We start from the raw sequence: 19,826 nt of genomic DNA, 5'->3' as shown, positions 1-19,826 counted from the left end.
GCTAAATTGACTTTATTTTACTTAGATGTTTACGTGTTTAAATTTTTTTTTTAATTGATTTTTTACAGAGAGGAAGGGAGAGGGATAGAGAGTCAGAAACATCGATGAGAGAGAGACATCGATCAGCTGCCTCCTGCACATCTCCCACTGAGGATGTGCCCGCAACCCAGGTACATGCCCTTGACCGGAATCGAACCTAGGCCCTTTCAGTCCGCAGGCCGATGCTCTATCCACTGAGCCAAACCGGTTTCGGCTACGTGTTTAAATTTAATATCATCCTTTAACACAGACCTCACCCCTTTATAACAAACCAGAGGCCCTTTCTTCTCTTCCGGTCCTGCCTCCCGCCACCTCTCTGATGCTTAGGGCAGCTCTTCCTGCTGCTCTCTGCCAGCCTCTCCCTCATCTCCCCTCCCAAGTGGTTCCCAGGCTGGATTCTTGTTCTCTTGTCCTCTCCCCATCCCCACTCATTCAAAGAATATATTGTTATTTGAAATGTTGATCTCCACTGGCCAGCTCCTCCTTACAGGCTACATTTCTTCACTTTGAAGGAGTTTGTAAGAATATATTGGTAATAAAATTTGCCTTCTTTTATGAAAGCATGGTGATGGTACATAGATAATGTTTGTTTTTTGTTGATTAAAAAGATGGTAGTGCCCTAGCTGGTTTGGCTCATTGGATGGAGCGTTGGCCTGTGGACTAAAGGGTCCCGGGTTCAATTCTGGTCAAGGGCACATGCTGAGGTTGCAGACTCGATCCCCAGTAGGGGGCATGCAGGAGGCAGCCAATCAATGATTCTCTCTCCTCATTGATGTTTCTATCTCTCTCTCCCCATTCCCTTCCTCTCTGAAATCAATAAAAAAATATATTTTTTAAAAAGATGGTAGAATAAAAAGTTGACAAACCTGTCTTAGCCCTACAGACTTAAAAAAAAACTTTTTTGCATCTGTTTGTGAAATCATGGTTTCTGGGAAGTGCTGATATAGCAACCTCTGAATGTCCCAGTTCCATGCACCTACTCTCCCCTTTTCAGATATCCTATAAAATGTCCACAACCCTGCAGTCCAGCTGCTCTGTGGTGCCTCTGTTCTTTCTCCCTTGGATTGGACATTATTATATAGTTCAGCAGAAAGAAGTATCAAAAGGTTAACTGACTTTACAAGTTCATTTTCCTGATTGGGACAGAACTGTGATTATAACCCAGTTGTCTGGATCTAGTCTAATGACTAGGGTAATGACGAGAGTGACAACAATAATATGGTCTTTGCCATTAACTGAGCACTTTGGACTTAAGTGCCAGGTACTGTGAATTCTATACACACATCATCTAAGTCCTCAAAACAATCATCTGAATGTAGTTGTTATTTTTTCTATTTTATAGTTAAGGAAACAGGCATGGAAGCATTAAGTGCACTGTGCAAGGTTTCAGAGTTATTAAATATCAAAGGTGAAATGCAATTCCAAATTCTCTGACTGCAAAGCCCATGCCTTTAACCACGGTGCTCTGCAGAGAAAGCACCCGGGAGTGTTCTTGCTCTAAAGGATCCAGAGTGTGTGTGTGTGTGTGTGTGTGTGTGTGTGTGTGTGTGTGTGTTTATATGACTCTTTTCATATATATAAACTTTATATACATGTAGTAAATCTTAGTTATCTTCAAAAGCCCTATCCATATACTCTAAACCTCTTAGCTTAGAGTCAATAAAGAAGTTCCATTCCCCAAAAATAATTAGATTTACTCTCTATGTTCTTTTTTAAATTTTATTTTCAATAACAGTTTACATGCAACATTATTTTTATTAATTTCAGATGTGCAGCATAGTGGTTATACAGTCATATACTTTACAAAGTGTTCTCTCCCAATTTTCTCATTACCCACCTGGTACCATATATAGTTACAATATTATTACAATACTAGAGACCCAGTGCACAAAATTCGTGCACTCAGGCAGTGGGGGGGGGATCCTCAGCCTGGCCTGCACCCTCTCGCAGTCTGGGAGCCCTTGGAGGATGTCCAACTGCCGGGTTAGGCCCACTTTCCATCAGTCAGACATCCTGAGCACTGCTCAGCTTCTGGTTGAGCGCATTGACCACCAGGGGCCAGCTCCTGTGTTGAGTGTCTGCCCCCTGGTGGTCAGTGTGTATCATAGCAACTGGTCATTCTGCCATTCAGTTTATTTGCATATTAGCCTTTTATTATATAGGATTATTAACTCTATTCCCTATGCTGCGCTTTGCATCCCTGTGACTGTCTTCTAACTACCAATTTGTGCTTCTTAATCCCTTCACCTTTTTCACTCAGCCCTCCAACTCCATCCCCTGTGGCAAACATCAGTCAGTTCTCTGTTTTTATAAGACTGTTTTGGTTGTGCTCATTAGTTTATTTTGTCACTTAGATTCCACATATAAGTGAAACCATCTGGTATTAGTCTCTGACTTACTTATTTCAGTTAGTATAATACCCTCTAGGTTCATCTATGTTGTCACAGATGGTAAGATATCATTCTTTCTTTATGACCTGGAAATATTCCATTGTGTATATGTACCACGTGTCTATTGATGGACACTTGGGTTGCTTCCATATCTTGACTACTGCAATGAACATAGGGATATATATATTCCTTTAAATTAGTATTTTGGGTTTCTTTGGATATATTCCCAGAAGTGGAATTGCTGGGTCATAAGGCAGTTCCATTTTTAATTTTTTTTAAAACCCTCCATAATATTTTGCATAGTGGCTGCACCAATTTACATTCTCACCAAAATGCACAAGGTTTCCCTTTTCTCCACATCCACACCAACACTTGTTGTTTGTTGATTTACTGATGATAGCCATTCTGACAGGTGTGGAGTGGTATCTCATTGTGGGTTTAATTTGCATTTCTTTGATGATTAGTGTTGTTGAGCATCTTTACATATGTCTATTAGCTATCTGTATATCCTCTTTGGTGAAATGTCTATTCAGGTTTTCTGCCCATTTTTAAAATTTTACCCTGTTCTTAATTAAATAGAATATATTAACATCAATCAGTACCTCTTAATGCAACTAAAATGGCTAAGGGATTGTCATATCTGGGAAACTTGATGAAAACATATTACTGGTGTTTTTGAAACTTAGATGGTAAGATTAGCTCTTTTTGTATCATTTAGTTATTTTTTTCATCATTGGTTCTTAATTGCTCTTTTCTAAGTCTACATTTCTCAATTATTGTGCAGCAGAGTGAATACAACCCTTGCTAGAAGAGCATCAGATCCTGGCACTTGAGAAAATTAACATAAGCTTTGAAAATTTTTTTTTTTTAAGCTTAAGGCCTTATTTCAATAATCTTTGAGAGATCATGGACTTTTAATCTAGTCATTAGATTGAAATTGAGAAGGAAAATCCAAGAACCATATGCAGATGCAGAACTTTTGAGTGTTAAATTAATAAAACCTATACTTAATGAATAAGATCAGACTTATGTAGATGTTGCCCCTAAATTTTTGTGACTCAAAGTGTGATTCTCAAATTAGCAATGTCAGCGGCATCTGGTTAAAATATAGGCCCCACCCCAGACCAATTGACAAAATCCCCAGGTGAGCTTTATTGACATTAAAGATTGTCTTTATTGTGATGCATTGCCCTAAATGATAGGCTTTCTCAGAGTTTGATAAGAGCCTAATCAATGGTATTAATAAATCTAAAAATACTGTGCTAATGGGAGAATGATGATTGGAACATAGGTTAATGGAAGTGGGGCAGAATTTGAAAGTTTTTCTGACACCGACCAGGGGTGAGAGAGTCAATATGGGACCCCCAAAAGAGGCTTCATGTGGATTATCGGGGGCTCCAGGGTATGCTATTCCTGCAACTTATCCATTGTTCCTTCTTTGGCTCATCCACCTCATGCACCTCTTGGCTATACTTTGATTATCCTTTCAGCTTTTCTTCAGAAAGAAATGGCCCTTGTCATGGGTCAGAGAGATTTAGTCTTTTATAGAGTTCTGTACTTCTTATTAAAATATAACAAATTGCCTTCTTATAATGTATAAGTTATATATAAACTGTTATATCCAATCTGTTATTTCCAATTACAAATTATTATATCAACATTCTTTTGAATTTATAAATATGGCATGCTTTTGGTTTATGAATGCCCATGAAAGAGATACTGATTGATCTTAAGGGTTTGCTATTAGTAATTAGATTAATATTAGATTTTAATAATTCTCTATAAAATTCTAGAGGATTAAAACCACCAAGAGATACTATTCTCCCCCACCCAGGAACCTCCTTAGGAAAAAGGTATATGGAGCTCTTGTAATTGATTTTTTAAAAATTGAAATAAAGAAAGACACCGAATGGGAAGGAAAGTATCCTAGAATTTTATTACTCACGGAATTCTTGCCTATTTGGCATATTGTAGCTCACAGAGCACTTCTCAATTATTGTTTTTCCCTTCTTCAATGTCAGTTTTTTAAAGTATCTTGGGAACATTGAACTTTGTGTTTCTGTGACACCTCAGAACTTAATGTGGCTCAATCGTTTCCTTTTAGAATGAAGTGTTTTTTTCTAACCTTTTACATGATGTTCTCAGAGAAGATCACTCCCTGTTGTCACGAGCTGTATCCATGAAGGTGGAAAATTTCACAGAAATTAATGAAATAAGTGAGCTCTTTGACATATTTACTTACAATAAGGTAAAATCAGTCATATATTTCCTTTTGTTCTGAACTCTTGCAGAAAGTTGCATGAAATAGATTCCAAGGTTCATAAGCTAATATGCTATTGTACAACTTTTGATACAAATAACCCTAATTTTATTCAGTAGATAGATTTCAGAAAATGTGGTTAAATCAATTATTATCTGGTAAATGTTAATCAAGCACATCTTAGGTGCTCAGTACCATCTACCATTATGAATAGACTTAGACACTTAGACCTAGACACTTCTATTTGGTACAAATTTATTTTTGCCATATATTTAAAACATTTTGTGTACCCTGAACTTTTTATATGTAAGGCATTAGTTCACCTTTTACCTATTAATTAGTGACAGTCTACTATTTTATTAAAATATTTTAGAATAACTGAAGTTATTCAACTAAAGTGCACAATGCAGTCAGGAGCACAGCCCAGCATAATGCTTGTTGAAATGGAATGTGTCAGTATTTAGATATTGAATTTTGTTCAAATCATGGACAACTTCTTATGTCTTAGGGAGCGTCTATGGTCCGGATGCTTTCTAGTTTCCTGAGTGAGAATTTATTTATCAGCGCACTTAAGGTAAGTTTACAAAATGTCACCTGGAAGGCAATAAGTGTAAATTGCTTTAGGATGTGATTTATTCTAACCTTAACTTTTCTATTTTTACAGTCATATTTGGAGACATTTTCTTACTCGAATGCTAAGCAGGATGATCTCTGGAGGCATTTTCAAATGGTATTGGTCTACCTCCTGACATGTTTTTGCTGAGTTGTTCTGTATGATAGAGTTCAACAAGATGGGGCAGCCAGGCTTATATGGCAATGCCACAGGAAAACAGTTTTACCTTGTTTGGGAAACTCCCTTAAGTCGGGCTGTTTCTTTAGTCTCCAATACTGTATTCCCAGTGCCCAGAACAGAGTCTGTACATATTAGGTCTAAAAATATATGTTTAGTGAGTGAATGAATGAATAAACTAAGGAACCATTCAGGTATAGAGTTGAAGGGAGTTCTGAATTTGGCCCGGTATATCACCCACTGGGAATTACTATATAGAATAGCTATGTCGTTTCTTTTAGGAGATTGCTACCTCAAAAGATTTTGAAGATAAATATCTGCTTTTCTGATGTTTTTTTAAAACAGGCCATAGATGATCAGAGTAAAATTGTTTTGCCAGCAACAGTAAAAAGTATAATGGACAGTTGGACCTACCAGAGTGGTTTTCCAGTTATCACCTTAAATGTATCTACTGGCGTCATGAAACAGGAGCCATTTTATCTTGGAAAGGTTAAAAATCAGACTCTTCTAACCCACAAGTAGGTAGATTTGCTCCTCTGTCTTTCCCTTCCTGAGGTTGAGTTCTGATCAAATGGAAACCAGCCTGTGGGTGAGGAAGCATAACCCCTGCTGGCTGCACCTTTTTGCTGAGTGACTCTGGGATGGTGACTTAGGACTCCGTGTAGGACGTTCCTGTGGTGCTAGGATAAGGGAGAGCTCCCGATGTCCTGAGCCAGGCCAGAGACCTGCTTTTAAGGTTTCAAGGCAGTGCCTCTCCTCAACACCATTGACCAAAGCTTTGGGTGTTATGTATTTCTTTTTTGTCCTTCAGCAGAAATAACAATTACTCAGGATTCTGGGTGACAGGCAATACGCTAGAGCCATAGATGACCTCATGCTAGTTAAGAGAAACGGATATCGTGTTGCAAGGTCATCTTCTTTTCTCTAGAAACAGTACCAAATGGTAACTATGTCTGAGGAATAGTTTTGTGCATGTCCACACATGCATGTCTATGTGTATTTGTACCCCTACCTATAGCATTAGGATTATGGGCTTTCAATACTGTTAGACCTGGGTTCAAATAGGAACTCCACCAAACTTCAAATCTTAGGTAAGTCTTATTTAAAATCTCTGAGTTTTAATTGACTCATCTATAAGATAAACATAATAACAGGTATCCCAGTAGATTGTTGTAAAAATGAAATAATGAGTATAAAGTGGCTTAGTATTCATCATTTTCTCCGACCCTTCTATTTCTTAATTTGTTAGATAATTTTTAACTGTTTTTCATAAAATTTTGATCCTCACATCTCATTGTAGTATTGCCACAAATGAGTAATTAATTTTCAAATACCACCACCAAACTTTTCAGGTCCTCCTACTCTTTCTTTAAAACCCCAGGGGAGAGGAACAAGAGACCTAAAGATTTCTTCTCACTGTGATATACTGTGTCTTTTGAGAAGAGTTATGCCTTATTCATCAGGTAAAACAGAGACCCTCAGTTTAATGCCTTTGAGAACCCAGACTTGTGAGTATTTGAGCAGATTGAAAAATATTGCCCAAATTCCAAGTAGCATGTCCGTCCCTTCAGATGACTAATGTCCTCCTTGTGGTCAGCTACTTCATCCAGGTCATGTCTACAAACACGGAAAGAATGCTGGCATTCAGGAAATATGAATGATCTGGCTGACTCATGCTGAACATTTTTCAGATGGGGAGAAAGCTTGATGCAGAAAAGTATTTTGAAATATTTGCCAAGGTTTTCTTCTTAAATTTCTCTTTACCTCTCTTGGCAAGGACGGATTTGGGTCTGTCTGCAGCATTTGAACAACCTCTGAACAGGCCAGGTGGATATAATTTATTATAAACAGGCCTTTAAAGTTTCAGATACAAGATAGTCCTAGAAGCTACCTTAAGTTTTAAGAAGTCAATCTTTAACAGTGATTCTCAACCTTCTGGCCCTTTAAATACAGTTCCTCATGTTGTGACCCAACCATAAAATTATTTTCGTTGTTACTTCATAACTGTAATGTTGCTACTGTTATGAATCATACTGTAAATATCTGATATGCAGGATGGTCTTAGGCGACCCCTGTGAAAGGGTCATTGGCCCGCCAAAGGGGTCGCGACCCACAGGTTGAGAACCACTGATCTATAAGATACAACAAGAGAGAGTAAACAAACAACTAAAGCCAAACTGGCTTGTAAAATCAATAGTGAATAATAAAAAGCCAAGTCCTACATATCCAGAGGGAATGACCAATTTCTGTCTGTTATTTTGTCATCTCATTTAACATTGGCTCAGTGCTTACATTCTTATGTGTGAAAATTAACTGAATTTAAAATTTTTTCTAAGTGACACATGGATTGTACCTGTTCTTTGGATGAAAAATGGAATTACACAATCTTTAGTCTGGCTAGATAAAAGCAGCAGTAAGTAACAAATTTTTTAAATATCTTCACATATATACATACATATATATATAATATAAAGGATAAAAAGTTGAAATATTTAGCTTTTGAAAAGCTATCCTGTTTAAAACTAAAGTATGATATCATTCTGTTGAACATAGAGATTTAAAGAAAAGTTTCAAATCAAAAGCTATTAATGTGAAAAAATGTAATTATATGGTAAGATACGTATATATACATATATATATGAATTCCTTTAATTTTTGTTTCATTGGATTTATTGTTTAGAATTAAAAGAATATAGTATAAACATATATTGAAATATTTTTCAAATGTACCACATCAAACACTTCACATATTTCTTTGTAGAATTATTTCCTGAAATGCAAATTTCAAATTTTGATCATGACTGGGTGATTTTAAATTTGAATATGACTGGATATTACAGAGTTAACTATGATAAATTAGGTTGGAAGAAATTAAATCAACAGCTTGAAAAAGATCATAAGGTAAGATTATTTTTATATCTTTTAAAAAATATTAGTATTGCACTCTCTAGCCTTTCAGAGTTGAGTTTTCATATGTCTGTCTAATGAGAAGAGACCTTCCCCTCATTACTTATTCTTAGGAAGGGGAGATTTTGGTTGAATGCTTTGTATTTTGGTACATGCCCTTGACCAGAATCGAACCTGGGACCTTTCAGTCCGCAGGCCGACAATCTATCCACTGAGCCAAACCGGATAGGGCGTATTTTTGAACATTAATCTCACTTTTCCACAATAATTTTACCTTTCTAGTTAAAAATAAGAATACATTTTCCTATTAACCATTAGTTTTGTGATGTTAGGCAAGTTACTTAAATGTTCTGCTTTCATTTCTTATTTTAAATGGAAATAATATTATGTATTACTTATTTATCATGAGGATTAGAGACGATGTAGGTAAACATATACTTAAAATTTCTAAGCCCATAATAGATGTGCAGTATATGCTCGAAAATGTTAATTTTTGTAAAAATTTTATTCTCACTCTTCCTCAAAGGGGAGAATTTAATCCACAAATATCAATAATAATCCAATATCACTTTAAATTGTGAAAGAATTATAAATCATTATACAATATGTAAATATTAAAATATTGGCTAGCTCTAATCAGTAAGATTTTTATTGATTGAATTTAACCAAATCTCTATTGGTGGAGATAGATGCTGGCTTATAAGTCTATAGAGTTGGCTCAGCTGTGAAATCTTGGGCACGTCATTGAGATGACATTTGTGAAACTAGAGTGTTGAACTAAAAGAAATCTTGGTGTCTCACTCTGGAAATTCTCTGAGACACATGCAGGAACCTCTCCACCAGAAGAGGCAATAAAGAACATTGGTCCAGACTTTGGAGTTTTGGTCAGGTAGATTTGTGTTTATATTTGTGTTCCTCATTTGCGAGGTGTTTGACCTTAGGCCTCTTATTTGGCCAGCCATGCCTCAGTTTCCTTATCTCTATATATAAAAAGCTCTCACTGGCGCCAATTGTGTGTGTTTCCATCTGTCATTGTTGATTGTGAGTTTGGTTGACACTACTATTACAGAGAAAGAGCGAAAAGCGATATTAAAATATTTCTTCTAATTAATTTCCATTCCATGTGCATGAACTCGTGCACCGGGCCACTAGTCTGTATAATAACAGACCAACCTTGAAGGGTTGTTGTGAAGATTAAATAAAGTGATGCATATGTTATGGTCTAACAGAGGCCTGACACAATTCAGGCATTCGGAGCACGTTCAGTAATTTTTAAAAATTACTATTATACTTTTGAATAAAGCTACAAAACCAACTTATGATGGCATTTTAAAATCTTTTTCTGAGTAGCTAATTCTTGTTAATTTCTAAGGGCACTCTTGGCTATGGAAGCTTTAGGTCATGTTATTATAGCAATGATTTCTTGAAACCACTGCAGACTTACTTATTTAAAGACTTACTTATTTAAAGTAAGTCTTACTTATTTAAATAAGACTTACTTATTTAAAGACCAATTACAACATAATTGGTGAGCAAATAAAAAAATATTTGTTATTAATATTGATCTAGAAAATAGGTTATTACCGCCAGAAAGAAAAAGAGACTACTCCCAAGAAAAGAATTAAGCTTGGTTTGCTTAGATGTTCAAAGGGATGTAGCGAAGATAAATTTTCTAGTACCAAATATATGAAAATTCTGGAGCTATTGAAGGAATACTGGGGGAGGCTTTGGGCATCCTGAGGACACTACAGCTGAGATAGAGTCCTGTGGCCTGGCAATGCCAAGGAGCCCAGACAGGAGCCTCTGGAGTTAGGCTGGCAATTGACTCCTGCCTTTCTGTGATTCGAAGGGCCCTACTGGTGGTATTGTGTCAAAGCAGTGAATTCCTGAGAAGAGAGATACCATTTGAAAGAGTACCTCAATCTTACCAAAATAGTGCTAAATAATATTTATTTAAGCCCTCCTATGCCAAAAAATTCCCCTGACAATAATTTGGACATTGTCATACAATTTAATGTATGCTTTCTGTTTTGGAGAAGGCTTTTAAACTTGGCTTCCTGTTTTTATTTTCTAACATGCTGTTTTCAGGGAGAATTTTGGCATAACTCTCTGCCTTATTTAAGCCTTATGATTCATGTCCAGAGGGATCATTTATCAAAAACAGATGTATAATACATAAGTTATGGGGACTACCCTTAGTATTTGTCATTTCTCTGTACATGAGACAATTCATGTGAAAGTACTTTGTAATTAGCAATGATCTTTAAATGTTATTCTTTTAAAATTATTTTTTTTTACTAAAAAATTCTCATCTTTCTCTGGACATATTGGGATCTAATTTGCAGGCTATTCCTGTTATTCACAGACTGCAGTTGATTGATGATGCCTTTTCCTTGTCTAAGTGAGTATATTTTCTTCGCACATGGTTTTAGAGTTCACCTTGAGAATTTATCATTATGAACTTCATCACTATGAAGTTGGTTCTTTAGCATATCCAGGCCATAGCTTCTCAAGATTAGGATCAAATTCTGTAGTTATAGTGGAATTTTATTACATAAAAGCACCTGGAATGTACAACGACATGGATGAAACTTGAGGGCATTATGTTAAGTGAAATAAGCCTGTCACAAAAAGAAAAGTGCCGTAATATTCCACTTTACAATGAGGTGCTTAGAGTAATCAAAATCATAAAGACTGAAAGCGCAATGGTGGTTGCCAGGGGTTAGGGAAAAGGTGAGAAGGGGAGATATTATTTAATGGGTACAGAGTTTCAGTTTTACAAATGAAAAGAGTTAAGGAGACAGATGATGGTGATGGATGCACAAAATTATGAATGTATTTAATACCGCTGAACTGTGCACTTAAAAATGGTTACAATGACAGATTTTATGTGTATTTTCCCACAATAAAAAAGACAATTTAAAAAGTCCTATAAAGAAAGAGCAATTATGTCTATTATAATTAGAAAGCGACCAAGAAACAATGTTTTGGGAGAAAGAATATGTTCTTCTCAAGTCAAACCTTGGCATTCAATTATAATCAAAGTCCTATATATTTTCAATTAAATTAACTTTGGTATAATAAGATTTAAACTAATTATGGAGAATATTTAAAGGGTTTTAAAAAAAATAGCAAAGATAACTCAATGTTTTGAAAGAAACACCTTAAAGGAAAAGTTTGAGAAGGATGTAGTAGAGATGATATAAAGAGAAAAAAGATAATAGTGCTTAAATATTTATAGGCTTATTATAAAAAGCATAAGAACCATTATTTTTAAAGTATCAATCAGGAATAAAAACTTAGGTAAATTACAAGTGATTCAAGCTTACCTTTGTAAACTCTAGTAAATGTTAAAATGGATAAATTTAGGAAGATTGTGTTCATATTTTTCTGTGATATCGAGTGTTAAGGAAATAAAGTAGCTGTCATCTAAAAAACGAGTTGCTGGAAGTAGACTATTAAAATTTTGAAGTGATTTATGATACCTGATGATGATGGCTGTAGGTATAATTTTAATGAGATACGGCATGTATTTTAACATATTGCCAAATTATTGATTTTATTTACATCATCCTTATTCATTACGATATAAATAAAATGTGACATATATATAAAAGCAGCTGGTAAGTATTTGACCAGGCAAATTAATATATGTTCAGAATTTAAATTTTCAGACAATAAAATTAAGGAGCATACATAATACAATACTTAGTGTGCTCACTCTCTCTTTGGCTTGTCCTATTTCTTGAATGAATGTCTGCTTATTTTATCTTTTATTTCTTAGTACTTTTCCCCTCTGTAACCTGCAGCACACTTCTTTGCTCACTGCTTTGTTGAAACTCCTCTCTGAGATTACCCTGACTTTGGTACTGCTGACCACATCCTCCTGGAAAATTCTTTACTGGCTTCTTGAGACTTTATATGCAAACGTGGTTCTCCTCATGTATCTGACTTCTCTTCTTCTTGCTGCTGTGAGCATCCTAAAGACCAGTGATGGTTGTGTTATTTTTTTCTATCTTCCCTTTGGATAATGCATGCATTTTTAAAATTTCAGTGATTTTATTACTTACATGTACAGTGCCTAGAAGATATAAGGTACTCAATAAATGTTTGTGGAAGATATGTTGATGACTTCTAAACCTACATCTCTACTTGTCTATTCCTGTCTTCTATTTATCCTGTGGTCATTTAAATCCAGCACCTGAGACACTGAACTTTATTTGTCTCTAAACTGCTCCTGCTATCATTTTTTCTCTCTGTCAAAGGTTCCACTATTCTTCCCATCACCCAAATTTGCAACATAAGAAATATCCTGAACTCCTGCACATTTCCCAAATAGTCACCATGTCTTATCTATTCATTCCTGGAAAAGTCTTTTGGATTCTCACCTTACTTACTACCTTCACTGTTTCCATACTAAGCCAAGCTTTTATTTTCTTTTGTTGGCCTATTGCATTAGCTTCTCGCCTTTAGTGCCTTTGAATTCCATTCTATCTTCTTGAGCCCAATTATAATAAAATTTTTAGGCATCACCTTCATGATAGTACCCAGATATCTAAACATCTTCCCACCACATGTAAATTCTATATCCTAACATTCATGGCTCTTCACAGTTTTGATCCACCTTTCCTATTAGGCCTCACCTTTCAACTATACACAAAAGAAATTCTCTGCTTTGGTTAGCTTGGTCTGCCCATCATATTGATTCCCAATAATCTTCTTTGTCCTAAACTGTCTTCTTTTTTACTACCCATTTCAATCCTACCCAACCTTCATTGTTCTTCTCAAATTCCTACTCCAGGAGGCCTTCGCCGACTTTTCCATTACATGCCTGTTTACCGTCTTTGCTCCTTTATTGTATTCACTGCCTTTCTAAGGACCTTTTGTTAACATTTACTTATGCATAAATCTCAGCTCCTCATTGAAGTAGTAAGATCCTCAATAGTAGGAGAGCGTATTGTCCTATATTCTAGTTTGTGCTGGCAGAACATTAGAGAGAGAATGACTTTTAATTAATACTTTTTGAATGGAAACTATACTCTCATAAGAGTGCATACTAAATGCACAAATATTCTTTTGCCTGGTAATTAGGCCAATATTGGGCCTGGATTTTCTTCTTTATTTTTAAATATATTTTATTGATTTTTTACAGAGAGGAAGGGAGAGAGACAGAGAGTCAGAAACATCGATGAGAGAGAAACATCAATCAGCTGCCTCCTGCACATCTCCTACCGGTTTCGGCAAGGGCCTGGATTTTCTATAAAATCTCCAGGAATTTGGGTGCACATACCAAACTGAAAGGGAGGGTTGGTCAACATTGCTTGGTTCCCATCTTATCAATGAGATGGGACCTTTGCCCTCTAGCTTCTTGATTTCACATACTTTATAAAGTCAGGCATTGACGCATGGAACAAATATGGAAAGTGTACAAATCATTTTTAGCAAGTGAAGGTTTTTTAGTGTGTGTTTTTAAACCAAACAGAAACAATTATATTGAGATTGAAACAGCACTTGATTTAACCAAGTACCTTGCTGAAGAAGATGAAATCATAGTATGGCATACAGTCTTGGTGAACCTGCTACCCAGCAATTTTGTTTCTGATGTGGGCAACTATGATACATACACATTATTAAAGGTAATTTCATTCTTTGTTTGTGGTTTAAAAGAATCCATTCTTCCTCATTCTATATTCTAAAGAGCATCTGTGAAACAGGCCTTTCCAAAAGTAGTTTATTTATATATATAACTAATTAATATATACATTTTTTTTTCAAGGAATGATTGATTATTCTTAAAAGAAAATACCTTAGTCATAAACCTGGTCTAGGAGATGAGTATGATAGAAGTTTAGAAAGGTACTTAATTCTCATGGGAGTGGCAATGTGTCCTAAGAAACCAGAAGTGGATAGATATGGTATGCCTTTTTGCTTACAGAAAAGGATAGTATGCATTAGCAACTATTTTCCTAAAAGATTGTTAATCAAACAGAATGACTTTTTTACAGTCCTATATGCATAAGTGAGATGCTTTGATTTACAGGGCCAGCACTTAAAACCAGAGAAGTGAGTTCCAGAAAAAGTAACGTTTCAAAGCTCCTCTTGATGTTGCAAAGAGAGTGAGGGAAATTAGACTTAATGACTAAAGACATAACATGCCATCATAACTGAAACAATATAAAAGGAGAAAAGTTCCATCATTCGGTTTTAAACAGTGATCATAAGGAAGATAGCACAGGTAGAATCAAGCCTACATTAGGGAGCAAACCTTTGGAGAATTAAGGGCCACAAACAAACTGGGAAGTAAGGTAGGTGAGGATTCCAAGTGAGTTGCTGAGGCAGTTTGAGGCTGAAATCATAACTACCTCAGGGTTCCATACTTTGTTGTCTCTCCCGTCCAAAGTGCTGATGGAAACTTACTGGAATGTGGGGCTGGTGACCAGTAGAAGGCACTTTAATATTTGTGGGATCAAGGAAACTTGTTGATTATATCTGATGACTGGGTTTGCATAAATAAGTAAAAACTAATATTTGTTTTTAAAGAATTTCAATGAATACATTTAGTATTTCAATACAGGAATGTATAACTTTTATAATCTTATAATCTTATTATTTACTTCAGATTCAGGGCTTAAATTGTTTGAGACATAAATCAGTTCTTATTTTCTTGGAGGTTTATATATTAAACATGGACTTTTTAAAATAGAAAGTTTAAGTTTTAAATTTTTATACTTGTTTCTCATTTCTTATGATAACCAGAAATGCATAGGATGATATTAAGTTATAATAATAGCTAATATTTATTGACTTATTTGCCAGGCAGTATGCTTACATACATTATATTGTTCAGTCTTCACAAAACTCTAATAATGGTGTTATTGTAAACTTCATTTTGTGTGAGAAAACTGAACCTATGCAGGCTAAAAAATAAACCAGTTACACATTACTAACAAATAAAAATAATTTCTGAAGACATATCTGTCATTATTAATGTCTCTTCAAATAAAGAGAAATGCAATGCAAATTCAGTGTTGCGAGCTAGACTAACAGTATATTTTCTTTATTGTTTATAGAAGTATCTATTAAAGAGACTGACCTCAATATGGAATCATTATTCAACTATAATTCGTGAAAATGTGACAGCATTGCAAGATGACTATTTAGCTTTGTAAGTATTTTTGAATAGTAATAATTGCATAAAGTTATTCATATGAATAAATAGGCTTCTATACTTTCATCATAACATCTTCATACCTATGATTCACTGAGAGATTTTTATACACTATTCTAAAACAGTAGCTTTGAGGTTGATGAGCTACATGTATCCTAATAGGAAATAATAGTTTGGGATCTTAATTTACCCACAAAGCACATATATGTATACACAGAAAATTTTTAAAAAATATATTTTTTATTGTTCATATTATTACAGATATCTCCCATTCCCCGCCTCCTTTAACCCCCTCCTCCAAACCCCTACCTATACCCCCCAGGTACCCGGGGGCTATGCATATAAGTATATAAGTTCTTTGGTTTATCTCTTCTCGTTCTCCCAAACCCACATTGAGGTATGTTAGTCTGTTCCATGCCTCCATGCTTTGGGTCTTATTTTGTTGGTTAATTCATTTTGTTCATTAGATTCCACAAATAAGTGACATCATGTGACATTTTATACAGGAATTTATAGCTCTGTATTTTCAAATCTTACTGGTTGAAATTGTAAGTATGTCATACTAATGGTGAAGGGCTGTGCTAAGCCAAGTCAGCCTATTCCAGTGAATTAAAGGGCATGGAAAAGGGGCCCCTCTGTATATTACTGGTGACAGAAATTCTATCACTGTGCAAATTTTATGAGAGGTTGACAGTGAAATATATCAGTCATTGTGTATGATCATAAGTGTTATAAATGATTTTCAAATCATTGATTTGGTGAGAGAAGTAAGCACGTTGTCATAATGATCCAGGAAGGGGGTGAAAGGCAAAATACAGCTCTGCTGTCCCCAGCCTCCCTGTGACCCAAGGCCACGTGTGTATGCTGGGCTTCTAGATTTAGGGAGGGTGTTTGTGATCAGCTATGGTACAGGGATTATATTTACAGCACTCGTCACATCAACTTTAAATCAATTAGACAAAACAAGAAATACAAAGCATACAAAATGTGATTATTATCTCTCATGACTATCCTTCTGAGAGAGGAGAAAATTTTAGTGCTAGGACCTGTGACTAGAAGGACATAGGGTTGAATGGACAAGTAGATTGAAGATGGGGAGGACTAGTTGGAATAGTGAATGTGTAGGCATGTGTGAATAAACAGGAAGGCAAAAGTGTGCTCAAAACCACAGGCATGGCCCTAACCGGTTTCGCTCAGTGGATGGAGCATCAGCCTGTTGCCTGAAGGGTCCCAGGTTCGATTCTGGTCAAGGGCTCATGCCGCAGTTGCAGGCTCGATCCCCAGTGTAGAGCATGCAGGAGGCAAGTCAAACAATGATTCTTTCTCATCATTGATGTTCCTATCTCTCTCTCTCCCTCTCCCTTCCTCTCTCAATTCAATAAAAATATATTAAAAAAAACACACACGAAGGCAGCATACCTGTTAACTAGCCATAACCTTGGATTAGTTAATTGGACTGAAGTGACCTGCTTTTTTGTAGCATCCCAAGACGAGTTCTCTGCAGCCAGCTTGGGATGGGTGGGGAGGGACAGTGTGTGTATACATGAGTGCTCAGAGCTGTCTTTCAGAAGGCCTCCACCCTTGGACATTCCACTTCTGCTTATCAGAGAGTCAGGTCAAGCTGAGTTGAAACTAGAGGGTGGAGGAATAGAGATTTGGCTCTTGCATTTTCTGGAACTTTATGGCCACTTTGACTTCCTTTACCTTTTACTTCAAACTTGGGGAGAGCAGGGAGATACACCCCACGCACCGCTTATCTGGATTTATAATTTTTCTTCACTGTATTCTTTTGAACTTACTTGTTTTGAACCATAATATGTACCCCTTCTCAGCTATAAAAACAAAACCAAACCTCTATCCTTTTTCTGGCCATAAATATAATAGCCAGGAGGAGTTGAAGAAGAAACAGAAACTTAAGCAAGGAAAAGCACATGGTTGAAAGAGAGAAATAAACCATTCCTTTCCATGTATAAAGAACTTTCTTTTTAAGAGTATTAGATCAAATACTCTAAAGTCATTTTTTATCCACAAGGCAATTATTGTAAAAGGGAGGAAAAGTAAAATGATAACAGATGTGGAGTCTGTGTACACCATGTGTGATTGAGGGAGATAAAGGATGGCAGTAATTTATTTCTAACTTTTCAAAAAATACCAGTCCTGGGAGCTTATTTGGTGCCTGACAGGCTCTCAGAAAACATTTCTCTGAATCTTAAACACGTTTGTTATCCACAAAAGCTTTTTTTTTCTTTTTTAGCAAACTTGATGTTATTGGAAGGATGTTTTAAAATACCCATCTTTTTATGAAACATATTCTTGGAGGGAGAAAAAAATAATGTGGTAATGCAAAATAAAATGTTTTCCTTTGACTGTTCCTTCAAGAATATCGCTGGAAAAACTTTTTGCGAGTGTGTGTTTCTTGGGCCTTGAGGACTGTCTTCAGCTGTCAAGAGAACTCTTCAAAAACTGGATGGACAATCCAGAGAATGAGTAAGATAAATACTGCAATTGCACTGGTCTTTGTCCTGTTTCAACACCAGCAATCTTTCTACCTTTTTGATGCTCTCACTCTGGGAATGATTGTTTTGTTTTCACTGGGTTAATCTCTCCCACTATTTTATTCAAGTATCTTTCTTTAAAAAAAAACCATCTAATGTAGGTCTGTTCATAACAATAGATTAGAACTTATACAGCTATTGTCACTCAGGATCTATCATTGCCAGTGCATTCCCTATAAGCACTTAGGCTTATTTTGAGTCTTATTTAGGTTGTTCTTTATTATATACATACATACATCAGAGCAACTCTTTTTTTTCTATTTGTTTGCAGTCTCTCAGAGAGCTGAGGCTAAGACTCTATTCATATATCACCTCAGATGGACTGTTAGGAAATGTGATAATAAGATATGAACCCAAACTTATCAGCATATACTTACCATTTGTACTACTCTAATTTATTTCTCCCCTAAACCCCTTTCTAAACTAATTTGACAGTCTCATCTCATCATGGTAACACTAATGATAGTTCCCACAGTTGCCTTTCTAGATCCCTACTTTTGCTCTTTATATCTGAGATCACAACATTTTTTTCTAGCTGCATAGTTCTGAATATATGATAACCTATAAACACAAGTAACATGTTTATAACTCAACTACCATGATAAATATCATTACATGTTATACTTTACAGAATACCTTATCCAATTAAAACTGTGATTTTATGTTACGGCATTGCCTCGGGAAGTGATAAAGAGTGGGATTTTTTGTTAAATATCTTCGCCAATAACACAAATGAAGAAGAAAGGCATCAAATTGCTTATGCAATGAGCTGCAGTAAAGATCCATGGATACTTACCAGGTGACTATGGACAACTTACCTTGAAAGTCCCTGGTGGAAGAGTGCAATTAATAAACCAAAGGGAGGAAGGTATCACTGTGCTACGGTAACAATAAATGTTTGTGCCAGTTGTTTTAGGTCGTGAGTTTGGTGCTAGGAGCACAGAGTCAGCCTGGCTAGGTCACAAACGTCCTTTGCACTGACTAGAAAAGGCATTTAGTTTCACCATAAACTGGTCGTGTTATGGAAGAGAAGGTCACTTATCTTCCGTTTTGGCTTTCTGAATAAAGATAGATTTGCATGGGATAGTTTTATACCACAGTTTCCCTATTGTGCCCGCTCAGAAGTTTGAAAGCGAGATTAGAGCAAGTCACATTTTCTTGGTGCATGTACATCAGCCGTTCGTTCATTTTGTGAAGTACATCACTATGTCTTTATGAAACAACAACACCCATCATTACGTCAGCCTGGATGGTGCTTGTGTGCTTTACTTGTCAGATTCCCTTTTATATGCCTGGATTCCGTAGTCTTGGACTTTTTAATATTTCTCATAATTTAAGACTAATCTGTTTGCTTCCTAGCCCATCTATTGGGTAACGTATACATTGGCATACAACTATCAGACAGCAGGCCCTGGATGGCTGGTTTTTCTAGAAAATTACTTAACCATGCATTCCTAATAATCACATGCTATATAGAGTGAGCAGATTCGAAGTAGCCAACAGGTCAGGTACAAGCAACTGTAAAGTTGAAAGCTACATTGTATAAATAAGTTCTTTTGAAACAAAATATTTTTAGCATAAAAATGTTTAAGAATGTGACTATGGTTTTCTTAAAGAGCAAAATAATGGAATGAGGTGCGTGTGTGTGTGTGAGTGTGTGTGTGAGTGTGTGTGTGGGGGGGTGTATGTGTCTGTGTGTGAATGTGTGAGTGTCTGT

The 19,826-nt window shown here is 35.9% G+C and overlaps 1 protein-coding gene across 1 annotated transcript in view; it reads left to right on the top strand.

The window, feature by feature from the left end:
* LVRN (laeverin) overlaps positions 1–19,826 on the top strand; it is a 58,021-nt gene that overhangs the window by 29,192 nt on the left and 9,003 nt on the right. Inside the window, 11 exon segments of the mRNA XM_015558447.1 lie at positions 4,534–4,677; positions 5,198–5,263; positions 5,354–5,419; positions 5,825–5,997; positions 7,816–7,892; positions 8,241–8,380; positions 10,732–10,787; positions 13,869–14,022; positions 15,457–15,551; positions 17,934–18,041; positions 18,741–19,005. Coding sequence (XP_015413933.1) covers positions 4,534–4,677; positions 5,198–5,263; positions 5,354–5,419; positions 5,825–5,997; positions 7,816–7,892; positions 8,241–8,380; positions 10,732–10,787; positions 13,869–14,022; positions 15,457–15,551; positions 17,934–18,041; positions 18,741–19,005 — 1,344 coding nt within the window.

The sequence above is a fragment of the Myotis davidii genome, unplaced genomic scaffold (assembly GCF_000327345.1).
Source record: "Myotis davidii unplaced genomic scaffold, ASM32734v1 scaffold130, whole genome shotgun sequence".
Lineage (NCBI taxonomy): Eukaryota > Metazoa > Chordata > Mammalia > Chiroptera > Vespertilionidae > Myotis > Myotis davidii.
The sequence above is the reverse complement of the archived record's forward strand: the minus strand, read 5'-3'. Positions and strand labels throughout refer to the sequence as shown.